At 48.1% G+C, this 14,376-nt stretch overlaps 1 protein-coding gene across 4 annotated transcripts in view; it reads left to right on the top strand.

Annotated features, from left to right (window-relative positions):
• Positions 1 to 14,008, top strand: part of LOC144719540 (polyamine-transporting ATPase 13A3-like) — an 83,515-nt gene extending 69,507 nt beyond the window's left edge. For 3 of the 4 annotated variants that reach the window (XM_078595569.1, XM_078595568.1, XM_078595564.1), the window contains one exon: positions 1,334 to 14,008. In XM_078595569.1, the coding sequence (XP_078451695.1) occupies positions 1,334 to 1,525 (192 nt within the window). In that variant the 3' untranslated portion in view covers positions 1,526 to 14,008. The remainder of the gene's footprint in view (positions 1 to 1,333) is intronic. The other variant, XR_013585608.1, reaches the window with a different exon arrangement.
• Positions 14,009 to 14,376: the final 368 nt, after the last annotated feature.

Raw genomic sequence — 14,376 nt, 5'->3', positions numbered from 1 at the left:
CACCTATGGGGGGGGGGTCAGACATTTGTGACGATGTGTGACGAGGGGGGGGGTTTGAGAAATGTGACGTCACATCAAAATGCGCAACTTTAAATATATCTAGACAACACGTTCCACTTAATTAAATTGACTTGTTGATAAATGTTTTCTACAACATCAGAGTGCAGCGCCACATTAAATACGCACTACAATGACAATAGTTTAAAGCGATTTGAAGCATGTTTTTGGGGGGGGGGGCAGAGCTTTGAGGGGGGTCTGACTTTTTGTGACGTCGTGTAACGAAGGGGGGGGCGGGTCAAAAATCTTCCAAAATCGCGTGACATCATTTATGGACGGTCCCTTACTGCCTGATGTGGCAGTCGCGAGATCCCTTTGTGAACATTATGACGAATGCGCCAATTGCCAAGTGACGACATTCTGAATGACTAGTGGACTAACAGCCTCGCTGTCTTGTGTGGTCGCCTGCATGTGCCTTGACCAACACTGTCTGGTTACCACTGACTAACAAACTTAATGGCTGACTGATGACACGGCTGACTGGTTGCATCATTGAACGGCTGCCTGCATGGCTGACTGACGAACTCGAATGACTGACTGGCTGGTGTGGCTGTCGGCACGTTTCTGCGTCAACATTCTGACTGCCTGACCCAATTGAATGACTTAACAGGCCGGCTTGCCATCATTACTACGCACCATGTCAGGAGTGTGGATGACCGGTTAAAACACGCCCTGCCTGCCTGCTTGCCTGCCTGCCTTCCCGGCTTGGCTCCCTTGTGTGTCTATCTGCAATCTCCTCCTGACTGACAGACGGGCAAACTAAGATTCTGCCTTCCCAACGGACCGCCCGCCCAACTGACTCTGACGTGTTTTCCGGTTGTAGCGTGCTACCGCTCCGCACGATGTCCACCGTTTCGCTTCACATTGCTGGGAACTTGTTCGTGCAGAAGCTTGTGTTGAACAACACGCGGGGTCCAACCCAAGATGTCTTCGAACAGCTATCCATCACAACCACGGAAACCCATGCCGTAGTACAGCTGACTGCCCAACCAGCTGACTGACCAACTGACTGAATGTCTGGCTGACTGATGGACTGATAGATAGACAGATTGTCCAATGCACTGTCTCCCTGGGTGATTGACTGACTGCATGTCTTGACGGACTGAATAACAGTCTGCCCGTCTGTTTGACAGATCGACTGGATGGACTGCCTCTCCCGGCCAGCTGACCAATAGCTGAATATGTCTGAATGAATGTGACTGAATGGACCGGCCACCCACCGGCGCCCACCCGATCTGACCACGTGCCTGGGCCGCGTGCGTGGCGCCTTTTGCAGTTGCCGCTGTCCACGCTGTGGGACGCGGGCCTGGGCGTGCGCCTGCAGCGGCTGCTGCGGCCGGGCGGCAGCGCGGCCAAGGCGCGCTACAAGCGCCTCGCGCTGGAGCTCATGGAGGACCCCGATTGGCCGCCCGTCAACGTGACGACGCAGGCGCCCGACGAGGCAGCCGCGCTGCACGCCGTCACGTGACCCCCCCCCCCCCCCGCCATACGCACGCACGCACTGACACGATGCACGCGCTTACGGACAGACCCTTGTGAACAAACGCAACACGTGTACGGACACACGCAGACATGCATACGCACGAGAACAGAGACTTGCGCAAAACCGCACACTGACTTCAGACGCACAAGCGTACGTGCACAATTCTAAACATGTACGCGCGCTTAGGTATACACGTAGTGCATGGGCCCCGAGCAGCAGTCAGTACCAGCTGAGGTAGCCAGACTCTAATTGTGCCGATTTAATTATTCGGCCAATAGTTAACTGCTCACTTCTGATGTTACTGACCACGTAAATGAATTGGAACCGCAAAAGCTCTGCCACAGCAGGTGGTACCGACGGGTGAATGTTTGGCCTGGTATCGTGGACTAACACACGGCTGTGTTTAGTCATGCACAGACGTACGCAATTATGCATAGACATGCAAGCACAAGATAGGATGCACAAACACACTGGACGCACGTAAATCCACACATGCAAATACAAATACACCAACCCACCCGAAGAGATCAGCGTACAGACACACAGCAGGTCTGATCGCAGGATTCCGTGGCCCCACATTGCACAGCGTTGGTGCCACACCAACTCCATTGGTGCAAAGCCATGAACCTACCATCACCCCGAGCACTTGGATGCGCACGCACACGCACACGTCCATAATACGCACACTCGCCCACTTGCACAATTCCAGTTGCTTCCCGACATTTTTTTTCTGAATCACTGCGGCTGCATTGGCATTGGACTCTGGACCTCTGCTCGCCAGCTCCGATCCCGATCTTGTTCCCGCTCCCAATTCCGCATGTTTTTATGACTTGAAGCCACCAGCTGCATTGATCCGGACAGTGGAAGGGGGTTTATCTTCGTCCCTCCGGATTTGACCAGCTCCTGTTGCCTCGTCCAGAATTTTTTTAATTGTTAGGATCTGAGTTGGATTGACAAAATCCCACAACTTTTTTAAAAACTTGCATCGTCACGTGTACATTGTTTTAATCAACATGCGTGTTCAAAGAAAGGTGGTCTATATAATTTAAAAGAAAGTCATTTAGTACATTGAGCTGACTCGTTCAGAGTAGTGAGACTTCCACTGGTGAGGTCGGGATTGACTCGGCCCCATCGTCATCGTCGTCACCATCATCGCCTTCGTCACCTTCGTGCGCATCGTCGCTCGTCACGCTCATATTCATCATCGGTGTCGTCAGCACCGTCAATACCACCATCGCCGTCGTGGTCCCCGTTCAACATCGTTATCATCCTCACTCGGCGTCGTCATCGTTATCATTGTTATCATCACTCTGGGGTTGATAGGAAATGAGCACCGCCTGGAGAGGCTGCTCTGTCTTGTGCAGTGAAGCCACTGGCGGCTTGTTGGTGTATTTATTTGTGGAATGGACTGGGCTCTGCCAAAGTAACACGGAATTGAATTCTAATACCACTGGCTCAGGACCAGTAACGTAGGTGAGAGCACTGCCTAGCACTCCTCTTTAGAGTTTGACGGTGGAGACCGATTATAATTTTAGTTTGTCTTTTTTAAATGAAGTGCTGCGCAAGTTTCTTGAATCGCGCCGCTCAAATCACGAGCCTGGGAGACGTCTGACAAGGATATTATCGATGTGCATGTATCTCTTAATGAAACATACAAACGCAAAAAACAAACCACTGATCTTGTAACGACATGCCCAGGTGGTGTACGAGCGTGTGTCCCGGGCTGGCCGACACGAGTTTGGAACCAAGTAAAAGTAAAAAAAAACGCCTTTAAAACGGCCGTCAGGAACGCAACCATCGCACTCGAGTGATCACGCTGCCATGTCATCGCCATGCCTGCAAGTCACTTTAAATTCATTTTTTTCATTGATAAATCTCCGAAATTCGTGTGGGACAACCAGAGGCGCAGGTCACGGATACGTGTCGACAAGGCCAGGCGTCTCCTCGTGTTACTGCGTTGCGGTATCCTCCGACGTGTTGGTTACGGGATTCACTTTTACGGGTTTCGTGAAAGAAAATCGGAAGCCAAAAACGTGTCCGCGGAACCGCGAATCGCTTTTATCCACGCGGCATTGAATCGGGGGAGGCCAGGGGTACGAATCCGTCGCTCGAGTCGGCCACAGTGCAACTACAAGGCGTGTTCACGGACTTGTGATTAATGTGGGTGAGCAGAGACTCGATTCGTCGAGAACCTGCGGCTTAATCGCCCCCCGGGCGTGATTCGTCGTTCGCATGTTTGTTACGTGAGCCCGTGGGCAGCGTCTGGGCCTCCTGTTGGGTGTGGGGAGCTGTGGGGGGCATGGCTTGACTCATACCTTAACGCGAGTGGTGACGGGGGTGGCCAGTTCGGTACATCACTGGGGAAGCGAGAGCTAGTGCATGCGTGCTGCTGGCCCGACAACAACCACCACCACCACCACTACTACCAGCGTTAGTGCACATCCACCACTGTGTCTCGCATCAATCTGCATCAGCACTGCAAGCAGCACCGTCATCACGATCACCTGATATCACCAACACTACCACCATTTGAATCACCACCACAACTACAGACACCACCACAACTACCAGCAGCACCACCACAACTACCGACACCACCACAACCACAACTACCAGTAGCACCACCACAACTACCGACACCACCACAACTACCGACACCACCACCACAACTACCGACACCACCACCACAACTACCGACACCACCACAACTACCGACACCACCACAACCACAACTACCAGCAGCACCACCACAACTACTGACACCACCACAACCACAACTACCAGCAGCACCACCACAACTACTGACACCACCACAACCACAACTACCAGCAGCACCACCACAATTACCGACACCACCACAACCACAACTACCAGCAGCACCACCACAATTACCGACACCACCACAACTACCGACACCACCACAACCACAACTACCGACACCACCACAACCACAACTACCAGCAGCACCACCACAATTACCGACACCACCACAACCACAACTACCAGCAGCACCACCACAACTACCGACACCACCACAACTACTGACACCACCACAACCACAACTACTACCAGCAGCACCACCACTTTGCCACCCCTTTGTTGGTACAGTCACAGGAAGATGACGGCAGCCGCTTTCAATTGCAGACAAGTTGTCAAATTGGTACAAGCTCAGATTCATCGGAGATAAGCTGCAAGGCATTCTGGTAAAACTCACCCCACCTTGCACACACCGCCTATTGGCGAGTGTATGCGTGCGTGAGCGGGCATGGCAGCATGATTGACAGCCGGTAGCCTCAAACACCCTCGAACTGTGGCAACCGGCCGTGCAAATCTAAGGTCCACAAAGCGATTACACAGGCCGAGGTCACTAGGTTACCGGACCGTCCGACGCTTAACACGATGTCTCCAGATTTTAGGATGCCTTGCCAAAAAAAATATGTGTTCCAACTGGGGCTGTCCGACATGACCGTAAACATTTCTGCGGGCGAGTTTTACCTGGGACCCTGAGAGAGACACACCCATAGTAGACCTCCAATGCATTTTCGAGGTTTGTACCGCGTGTCCTTTTTTCGCACGACGTCCGAATTAATTCGGTTCCCGTGACGAAACGTCAGACATCGCGCCCACGCGTCACGAGCCGGGAAACGTTTGTCGGGGGGAGCCGCACAGCGGCACTGTCGCGAAAACGCAAGCGGCAGTCGGAACGAAACACGTATCGTTCCTCCTAGGATCGTAATCGGACGAGCCGTGCCGGAGATTAGAAAGCTGGGTAAGCACCTTAACGCGCCACTCGGCGATCCGAAGGACACGGATACTCGTCCTTTAGAGGGCGAGCGCTTACGAGCGCAGCTCAGCTGGGCTCTGCTCACCCTGGGGTGGGGGGGGTGTAGGGGAGTGAGATGTGGCTGGCCGATTTGTGAGCGCGTGCGTCTGTGTCTCAGTGTTGCGTAATTTATGAGTAATTTAATGCGAATGTTCTTCTCAAGATTTAACTTTTAAGTTCCCGATCTGTTTTTTTTTCTTCGTGATACGGATGTCGATCATTTTCAATAGCGTGCCCACGTTTCCAATTTACGGTTTCTATTCATGCGCACCGCTGCAAGCCAAACGTATCCCAATCCCACTTCTACCACCTGGCGAAACAGGGACGACGCGAGGTGTCGACGTCTAGCGATTCATCGCCCACAATCCGATGAATTGCCACGATTCTAATTCACAATTCAATTGAAGAATATCTTTTTTTGTTATTTTTGACCTTCTCATCTCTGCAGTCTCATTGACATCAATTGGCCTTGACGTAACTGCGTAAACTATTGTACACACAAATAAACGATACCCTTGCAACACGTTCAAATCGGTGCATTAACCAACCATCGGCGTAATAAGTTCAATTGAGGATTCGTCAGGTGCCGTTGAACCACACAACTCTTAAAATAAAACATTAGGAGGCATAGCTTGGAGGGGGGGTGGAACTTTACATCCCCCCCCCCCCCCCCGTTAGATCGTCCACGGAGGACAGAGGGAGGGTGTGGAGGAGCGAGGAGGTAATCTCAACAGGGATTAGATTTAGCGCCGTGTGCGGTTGTGGGATTCTGCAGGGTGAAGAGAAGAGTGGATAATAGGGGGAGGGGGGAGGGGGCCTGTGCACTGTCGCTCCACACGACTGCCCTTGTCTCCCGCGGGCTACGGGAAGGTGGCCACCACTCCCCGGTTTTTATCACTTGGAATAAGCAACCAGCCCCCCCCCCCCCCCCCCCAGATTTTGTCTCCAGGTACAGAACCGGAGTTTTACATTGTTCATCTCCACATCGCCATAAAATTCTCGGTTCCGATCGAGTGATGTTTCATTTACACTTTGCATACACTGCTCGTTTAGCTTACATTGAGTAAATGAATATTATTTGTTATGATTTCAGATTAGATGGATAACACTGGACTGTGCGATTTTTTTTCTTTCTAAAAAGACGCACACAAGGACAAGGCTGTCGATTTAAGTTAAATGAAGACGAGTCTGGTAAGGTTCGTGGGAGGGTTTGAATTCCTGCGTGGAACCAGAACTCTGTTGACCTGCAACGTTTACCCATGTCCACACGATCAGTTTTTAACTTTACTTTTTTTTTTATCACTGTCAGATTATTTAAATTATTACAGTTTAATATTATTTAAATTCACGTGTTTTTGTGTGCGTGTGTGTAATGAGTGAATGTTTCGCTGATGTCTCAACCGCGAAAAAATATTTTTAAAAAACATTCTCAAAATTGGCCCGTGGGAGGTGCTCTTCCCCTTATGTTTTTAATTCATAAAATTTTTCACAGCCGATATTTTTGTTGTTGCATCCGCAACCGAATTTTGGCGCAAGTGTGCACTGTGCAGGTCACGCCGATTCAGGCTTGAATAAATAAATAGATCCCCATTTCAAATCTCGCGCCGGATTGTAAAAGCACAAATTGCAAAAACTACTTTATTTATGTACAGTTATACACATACCCTAATTTATGGATTTTTAAAATTATATATATAAATCAATCACGCTCGATACGTGGTAACAAGATACAGTGCAACTCCCACTTGCATGGAATATCTGTACCTGCATGGGGTACCTGCATGGTGAAATAATACAGTCAAGATTGATAGTTCGCACAGCAACTGAATCGTCAGCGAATAGAAACTTAAAGACGTAATAATCGCCGTTCGCAACTGACGCAGCTCAAGAATAGCATTGCCAATAATATCCTAACACCCACTGGCAGAGCCAGTGGGGGCGGGGGGGAGGGTGGGGTGGCACATGCCCCCCCCCAATGATCCGATCGAAATCCCTAATTTCGATCGGATCATTGAGGTTTATTAGTAATAAATCGGCATTTTGCGACCCCCACTGCCACTATGTAGCATATTATTATTATGTGCCAGGGACTCTGAGATGATAGGACAATAGTCCGAGTCCATATTTGGCAATAAGTAACGTCAAAGCAGTTATAAGTGACTCAGAATTGTGTGCAGTTGCGTATACAGCACACGACTTCCCTGAAGGCATCCACCTTCAGCGAGCGCGATGCCGATCACACGACGCGGTTCGAATTCGACGCTCGATCGATGGCTGCGCCATCGCCGCACACGCGTCGAATCAAAAGCAAAGGACAAGTCCTCACTTACTAACAACTCCTCTATCATTTTTCATTGCTGGAGGGGTTGCCCCCTCTACCTGAAAATCCTGGCTCCGCCATTGGTAACACCTGCAATAACGAGTCCGCATATGCAAGCAGTAAAAATCATTGCTAAGGTTTGCTTTTTTGTCATTTCCTAGAATTTTGGGGGCATACAACAACAAAAAGATGTATCTTGTTGCCAGTCCAGTCCTTACTGTGGGACGAGCCTTGTTTTGTCGCTTAGAGATGAGCCCCAGATTGTGGTGTCTGCTGTCCCAGTGAGCTGATCGTTCAGATAAGAGCTGCAAAGTTAGGATTAAGGTTGACGATTTGGCTATGGTGACTCGATTTCCAGCGCGGTGTTTGGTGTTCGAGAGCAAGGTTGGGTGTGAGTGCCAGTGGGCTGCTCGTGCATGTTAGTGTTGTGGTAACGGTTAGGGCCATTTCTGTGGTTTTGCTGTTAAGTTTGAACGTCGGAGGTTGTCTTTCAGGGTAGTGGCACATTTTCGGATGGAGAGCGAGGTGCTTGCCGTACTTTTGGCGACATTTCTAAGTCCTATTCTGTTGACAAGAACGTTCGAGTCCTATTATGTTGCACAGAGCACTCGCTCAGGACTTGGATGAAGATCTAACGAGACCCTGAAACCGCCGCTCACTTATGGCGTCAACTTTCCCATCCAAAAATAAGACGCGGGTCTCCCCTTGTCATGACCGGCCCAGCCGACTCTCGATCGCGCAAATCACTATCGAGCACGAGGCAACTTCAACCCCACTCCCAGCCACCTGGTGCAAAAATCTCCTCTCGTAAATCCACATTTGTTCAGGAGATAAAACAACGCTCTTTATATTGCCCTTCCTAGCGCAAGGGTGTGAACTTTTCTCGGTGCTTGTGGAGTCGACTTCGTACGTTATCTGTCCAACAATCGCTTCGAAGTCCGCGGGGAGTTTGTACCGTTGAACCCTTTCCCATTCCGATGACGTATGTGTGTACGTACGTACGTCATCGGCACAAAAACGGAGGTGAAAGGTCAGGCGGGAGGGAGTTTGGCATAGTTTGGCGCCAGCTATCATAGTGCGGTCGTGTGACTAGAGTTATCTGCGGTGAGTACAATGTCTTTAAAAACAACGGCGCTATGCCTCTCTAAATAAAGTGAACGCTGAACTGCTTGTGCGTTGCGCAATTCAGCGGTGAATGGCACTCACACCTCAGAACGGGAAAGGGGTTAAAAGTGTTCCTCAGCAATCATTCAAGTGTGGCACTGTTTCCCCTCTAGAAGCGCCACGGTGAACAGGACTGTGACCTGCAGTTTTGTCCCCCTAGCACTGGCCCCCGGTGTTGGTGGATGCCAGGCGCGTCCGTCAGCTGTTCTTAAAGGGCTTGCGAACCCGAGGTCATCGGAGGCAGTTTACAAGCGCCCACAGTTTCCTGTTTTCTAATATTTTTTTTTATGTACATAAAGAGATAATGAGAATTCCGAGCTCTCTTCAATTAAAAGCTTTCAGCTAATTATTTATTTAGGTGGCATATTTATTCGCTTTTGCCGAGATTATTATTTTTAAAAAGTTTCAATCATTTGCATTTACAATGTATATGTTTGTCCACACTCGATGGTTTTAAAGCGTTGTGACCTTTTTGGTCAAAATAAGAATGTGGAAGGAAAATCAAAGTATTTTAGTTGAGCAATAGCCGACCAATCAGGACTCCATACCCCAACTTACTTTGTCCAATCAGATGTCGGTGTGTAATCGCCAGCCAGCCAATGAAGTAGCAATCCGTCAATCACTCGTCTGGGGCCGACTTTGCATGTTTTTATTTGATCAAAATCAAATGTATTTCTTGACGTAATTTTCAGAATGGGCATGCATTGTGCAACGTAAATGCTTTTTATTTTTCTGGGAGACGTATTTCGGCGAGTGAAATTGGCTCTGTTGCAACCGTGAAATCTCCGCCGTTGATTTATTTACCCACCCCCCCCCCCCGTGTATCGACCGGTTAAAGGGGGTCCCAATTCCGATCTCCCTGAGGTTATTTTCCGATTGTATCCAACTTCACATTTGCAGTGATTGAATCGGAACCCCATCGAAAAAGAAACCGCCGCTTCCCGAACAAAGTTATCACGGCAAAGGTTTCAAAATGTAAATCTCTGCAGTGAATTAAGCCATTGGCTGTTCAAATTGTCGAGGAAGTAAATTTTTTAAAGTGTTTTTGTAGCAAGTTTGACGTTTTTACAAAATTTCTGGATTGTCACCCGTTTTGGACTGGGTCCAGGGTAAATGTCCGCACGGTGGGCTGATTTGCATCTATGGAAATATTCTCTGTAAGATAAAAGCTTAAGATGCGAGAACACAGACGGGCAGAAACGTCGCCAAAAACATCTCGTCAATCCACGCTCGGTCGTCAAGTGCGATGGATTCGAGCGGCACACGGGAACACCTTTTGAACGCAAAAAAACCCCGTAAGTCCGGTTCTCACAACTGTCGTCAGTAGTAGAGACACTGTTGCTGTGACCATCGTGCTGTGTTGCCGCCCCGCGTGGCAACTTATACAGCCCTGTTGCTGCTCAACATCTGTCCTTGAATTTATTCTCTTTGCCCAGGCGTAGGCGACCTACGGCCCATGATTCCGATACATACGGCCTGTGGCCACGTGACACCCGCTACTTTGAAACGATATTTATCCGCCACTGCAGGCACCTTGGCTGCATTAATCGGGTCCTACGTGGGGGGGGGATGCTTTTGACCTGCCAAAACTGTTTTTAATTTTAGTGAGGCCCAGTCACTTCTGTGACTTGTAAGTCTTGCAGTGATGGAAGCAAGCGAGGTGTGTGTCAATGTGTGGTTGTCCATCAAAGGGGATTTTAAAGTCCTATTCGCCCATCAGTAAGAAAAAAAATTGGTTCTCCACCCTGCCTTGGGTGTCACCGTCAACGGATGTCGTCTCATGTTCTCTAGATTGTTTCTTACAGGCCGTGGCCGGCGCGTTCACGGTTTACCTCTACCATTTTTAATGATGAAATATGCAAGCTTTACGCAATTAGCGTTGATTAAAGTCCTGGCTTTTTTTTCTTATTCGTAATCACATTTTAACTGTTTTTGAGTCCCATCATAACGTGGGGTTTGCGCTTCGGGCGAAGAACATTAGACTTTCGGTTAACCGATTCAAGTAAGAGGAACAGTGGCGGAGCTATCGAGTGTGCAGACGGTGCAGCTTGTACACCGGACCCTACTGACTGGAGAAGGGGGGGGACCAAGGCGGTTGGGAAATTCGATAGGACGCCTCCCCCCCCCCCTTTTCATTCCTTGGACCAGGTCCCATGCAGCCTACATGCTGAGTGTATGTGCCTCCTAAGGCTTGAGTACATGAACACTCTAGCCAGCAAAATTAATCGCACAAATGCAAGCTGGTTTCGTGGGGATGAATGATGAATGAACCAGCGGGGGTTAATCGAGAGTCTACTGTGGGTCCGCTCTGCGGGGCACACCTGGGAAATAAGTTGAGCTGCTCAGTCGGGTTCACACTCGCATTGCGACATTGATCGGCGCGAATTTTGTCGGTCGACGTTCGTTGCGAACCGTTAGCGATGTTTTATTGTTGTTACCATGTTTATACATCAGTAAAATTCCTAAAAGTCTTACAGTCGTATTCTTGGTTCTTTCGGTAAAGTCACGTAGAAGGGAAATAATAAAATAATATAAATATAAAGCAATAAAAATATATATTTATATTATTTTATTATTTCCCTTCTACGTGACTTTACCGAAAGAACCAAGAATATGAATCCCTGCAGTCACGAACGCTTTAAATCAAAAGTCTTACAGGCGGTTTACTGCTTTTACGACACAATGCGTTCCTTGACACCCCGTCGTAAATCGGGACCCTATTTTCCCAAAGATGGTAGGAACGGGAGGAACATCATTTGCCGGTGTATTTTTGTTCCTTTTATCGGCCATATTTAACAGGGTTTAATAGGTAAAAATTCACAAAAACACGTGAGGATAAAAGCGTCACGCCAAGTGACATCGGAAACCAGACTGACGGTTCAAATCTGTTCTGAGTCATGTCGGAAGATGCGTCGTAAGTCAAGTTTCTGCGTGGTGAATCGATCTATGCTGGACTTATATAAACGTTGTAAATTGGACCGTCGTAAGCCGGAGACCGCCTGTTTATTAAAATAAGTGAGTATTAATCGAAGCAATAACTTTTTCCCATTTAATTTTGGTCAATTTGTAATCCACATAAATGAGAAAATCATTTACATGCAAATTTAATGGCGCTTGGTGATGTTTTCAGAGGTGCAGTTTCTTATATCAGCAATTATGTCATCATGCAGTTCACCGGTTACATCATTGTGATATAGTCCGTGAAAAACACCTATACTCTGAATAAGAAAAACAATCTTAAGGTTGGTAACAGCATAACGGATTGTCAGTATCAATTTGAAAGTACACAATACATGCATCGAATCGCGTGTGTAAAAATATATTTATTTTGATTTGTATAAGTTGTATGTGATAGGTTCGTCACCCTGTGAAGCCACGAGGGGGACGCATTACACTTAATTCTTGATTCGAATTGTGACTCAAAATCAATACATTTGTTGAATTGATCGTTATACGACTGGACGAAACGCCGAGAAAATTGTTGAGCCACGGGAAGTCGTACAGGCACCATTGCGACGTGACAACTTGGCGTTCGAGATCACCATTCAAGCTTGGATGAGGAGCAAAGCAGAGGTCGCAACCGGGTACCCGATACCCGTTACCCTACCCGATACCCGGCTACCCGTACCCGGCCGGGTACGGGTACCCGTTTGCGACCCTGGTGCGGCCGGGTACGGGTAGGCCGTGAGTCACTGGTGAGTAACTGTTTGTCACTCATTTCCCAACGTCTTGTCTCTTCTCACAATTCAAGTTCCTAGCATCAACCCAACCGCGCCTGCAACATGGCTTCATCCCAGAGGTCGCAATCAGGTACCCGATACCCGTACCCTACCCGTACCCGGCCGGGTACGGGTAGGGTACGGCAGAGGTGGGACAAAGTCATTGTTATGCAAGTCCAAGTCGAGTCGCAAGTCATCAAATTCATGACTCGAGTCTGACTCGAGTCCAAGTCACATGACTCGAGTCCACATCTCATAGGTGGGACAAAGTCATTGTTATGCAAGTCCAAGTCGAGTCGCAAGTCATCAAATTCATGACTCGAGTCTGACTCGAGTCCAAGTCACATGACTCGAGTCCACACCTCTGGGGTACGGGTACCCGTTTGTGACCCTGGTGCGGCCGGGTACGGGTACGGAATAAAAACCCGTTTGCGACCTCTGGAGCAAAGTGGGCAGCTTCGCGAATGACGTCGGAAAGTTTCCATTTTTATTCCCGGTTCATCGTGGGATTATGCACAAAGCTACCAAACATCCCGGTTGGCTCAACCGGGACACATGGTGGGCTGGCAGTTGCTCCCTTTGTCTCACCCACCCTCAGGCACTATCCACCCCCATCTGCTTTGCACTCTCCACTTGAAAAAAACAGAGAGAAAGCACTTTTTTTTTGCAAATGCTTTGGCGGGGAGGCCAATGACACCGGGGACAGCCTTTGTGGAACCACGGAGACCATCCTCGTCACACCGGAATATTTGGTATCTTTTATGCAAAGTGGTCAAGAATTAAACAGCGCCCTTGTTGTTTTTTTTCGATTGAAAGCTTTCGTGACTGCAGGGATTCATCTTCTTGGTTCTTTCGGTAAAGTCACGTAGAAGGGAAATAATAAAATAATAAAAATAAAACATAATAAAATCATTCTCACGACGTTTCGGCTACAACGCAAGCAGCCGTCCTCAGGTGAAGGACGGCTGCTTGCGTTGTAGCCGAAACGTGAGAATTGTATTTTATTATGTTTTATTTTTATTATTTTATTATTTCCCTTCTACGTGACTTTACCGAAAGAACCAAGAAGATGAGCGCCGTTGTTGTTTCTTTCTGCCTCCGTTGTTACGAAGCCCCGGCGACGTGAGGGGAACCGACTGAGTATGTTCACACGCTGTATTATAAAACATTTTAAAGTTGACGTTCTGACTCATTTAACATTTTAAAGCTGTAGTTGCAAATCTTCACTGCTGGCTTGGATTTGTGTTTTTATGTCTGCCGATGTATTTAATTTTTGCCCTATTGTGTGTGGAGTCTGAAGGGTTGTGCGGAAATGTAATTAAAGATGCTCTGGGAACAAGGTGTACAGTACCTGAGGTGTGTACAATGGATACAGTAAGATCCTGGCAGTCGAAGCCACGCACAAAATAATCGCAAAGGATATTAAATTCAGTTTAACCAAACCACTTTGCTCGTCTGTCTTGATGTTTTATGTCTTACTCTTTGGTTCTTTCGGTAAAGTCACGTAGTAAGAAAATAAATTAAATATAATACGACGTTTCGATTGCAACACAAGCTACCGTCATCAGGTAGAAATAAATTTGAGAGACATACAGACAGTCACACAAGGCCTCGACACAGGCATTGGGTCTCTGTGTTGTCTCTCTCAATTTGTGTCTTCAAGTTTGTTGCATGTCGGGAAGTACGCTAAACATTTTGAACAGACACACATAATCACAACTTTGCCTTTTATATATATGGAGATAGAATCCTGAGACGTTGGAGCATCTTAAAATAGAATGAACTAATAATGACCACTTTAACTATAATA

Source organism: Lampetra planeri, chromosome 6 (genome assembly GCF_965212315.1).
Source record: "Lampetra planeri chromosome 6, kcLamPlan1.2.h2, whole genome shotgun sequence".
Lineage (NCBI taxonomy): Eukaryota > Metazoa > Chordata > Hyperoartia > Petromyzontiformes > Petromyzontidae > Lampetra > Lampetra planeri.
The sequence above is the reverse complement of the archived record's forward strand: the minus strand, read 5'-3'. Positions and strand labels throughout refer to the sequence as shown.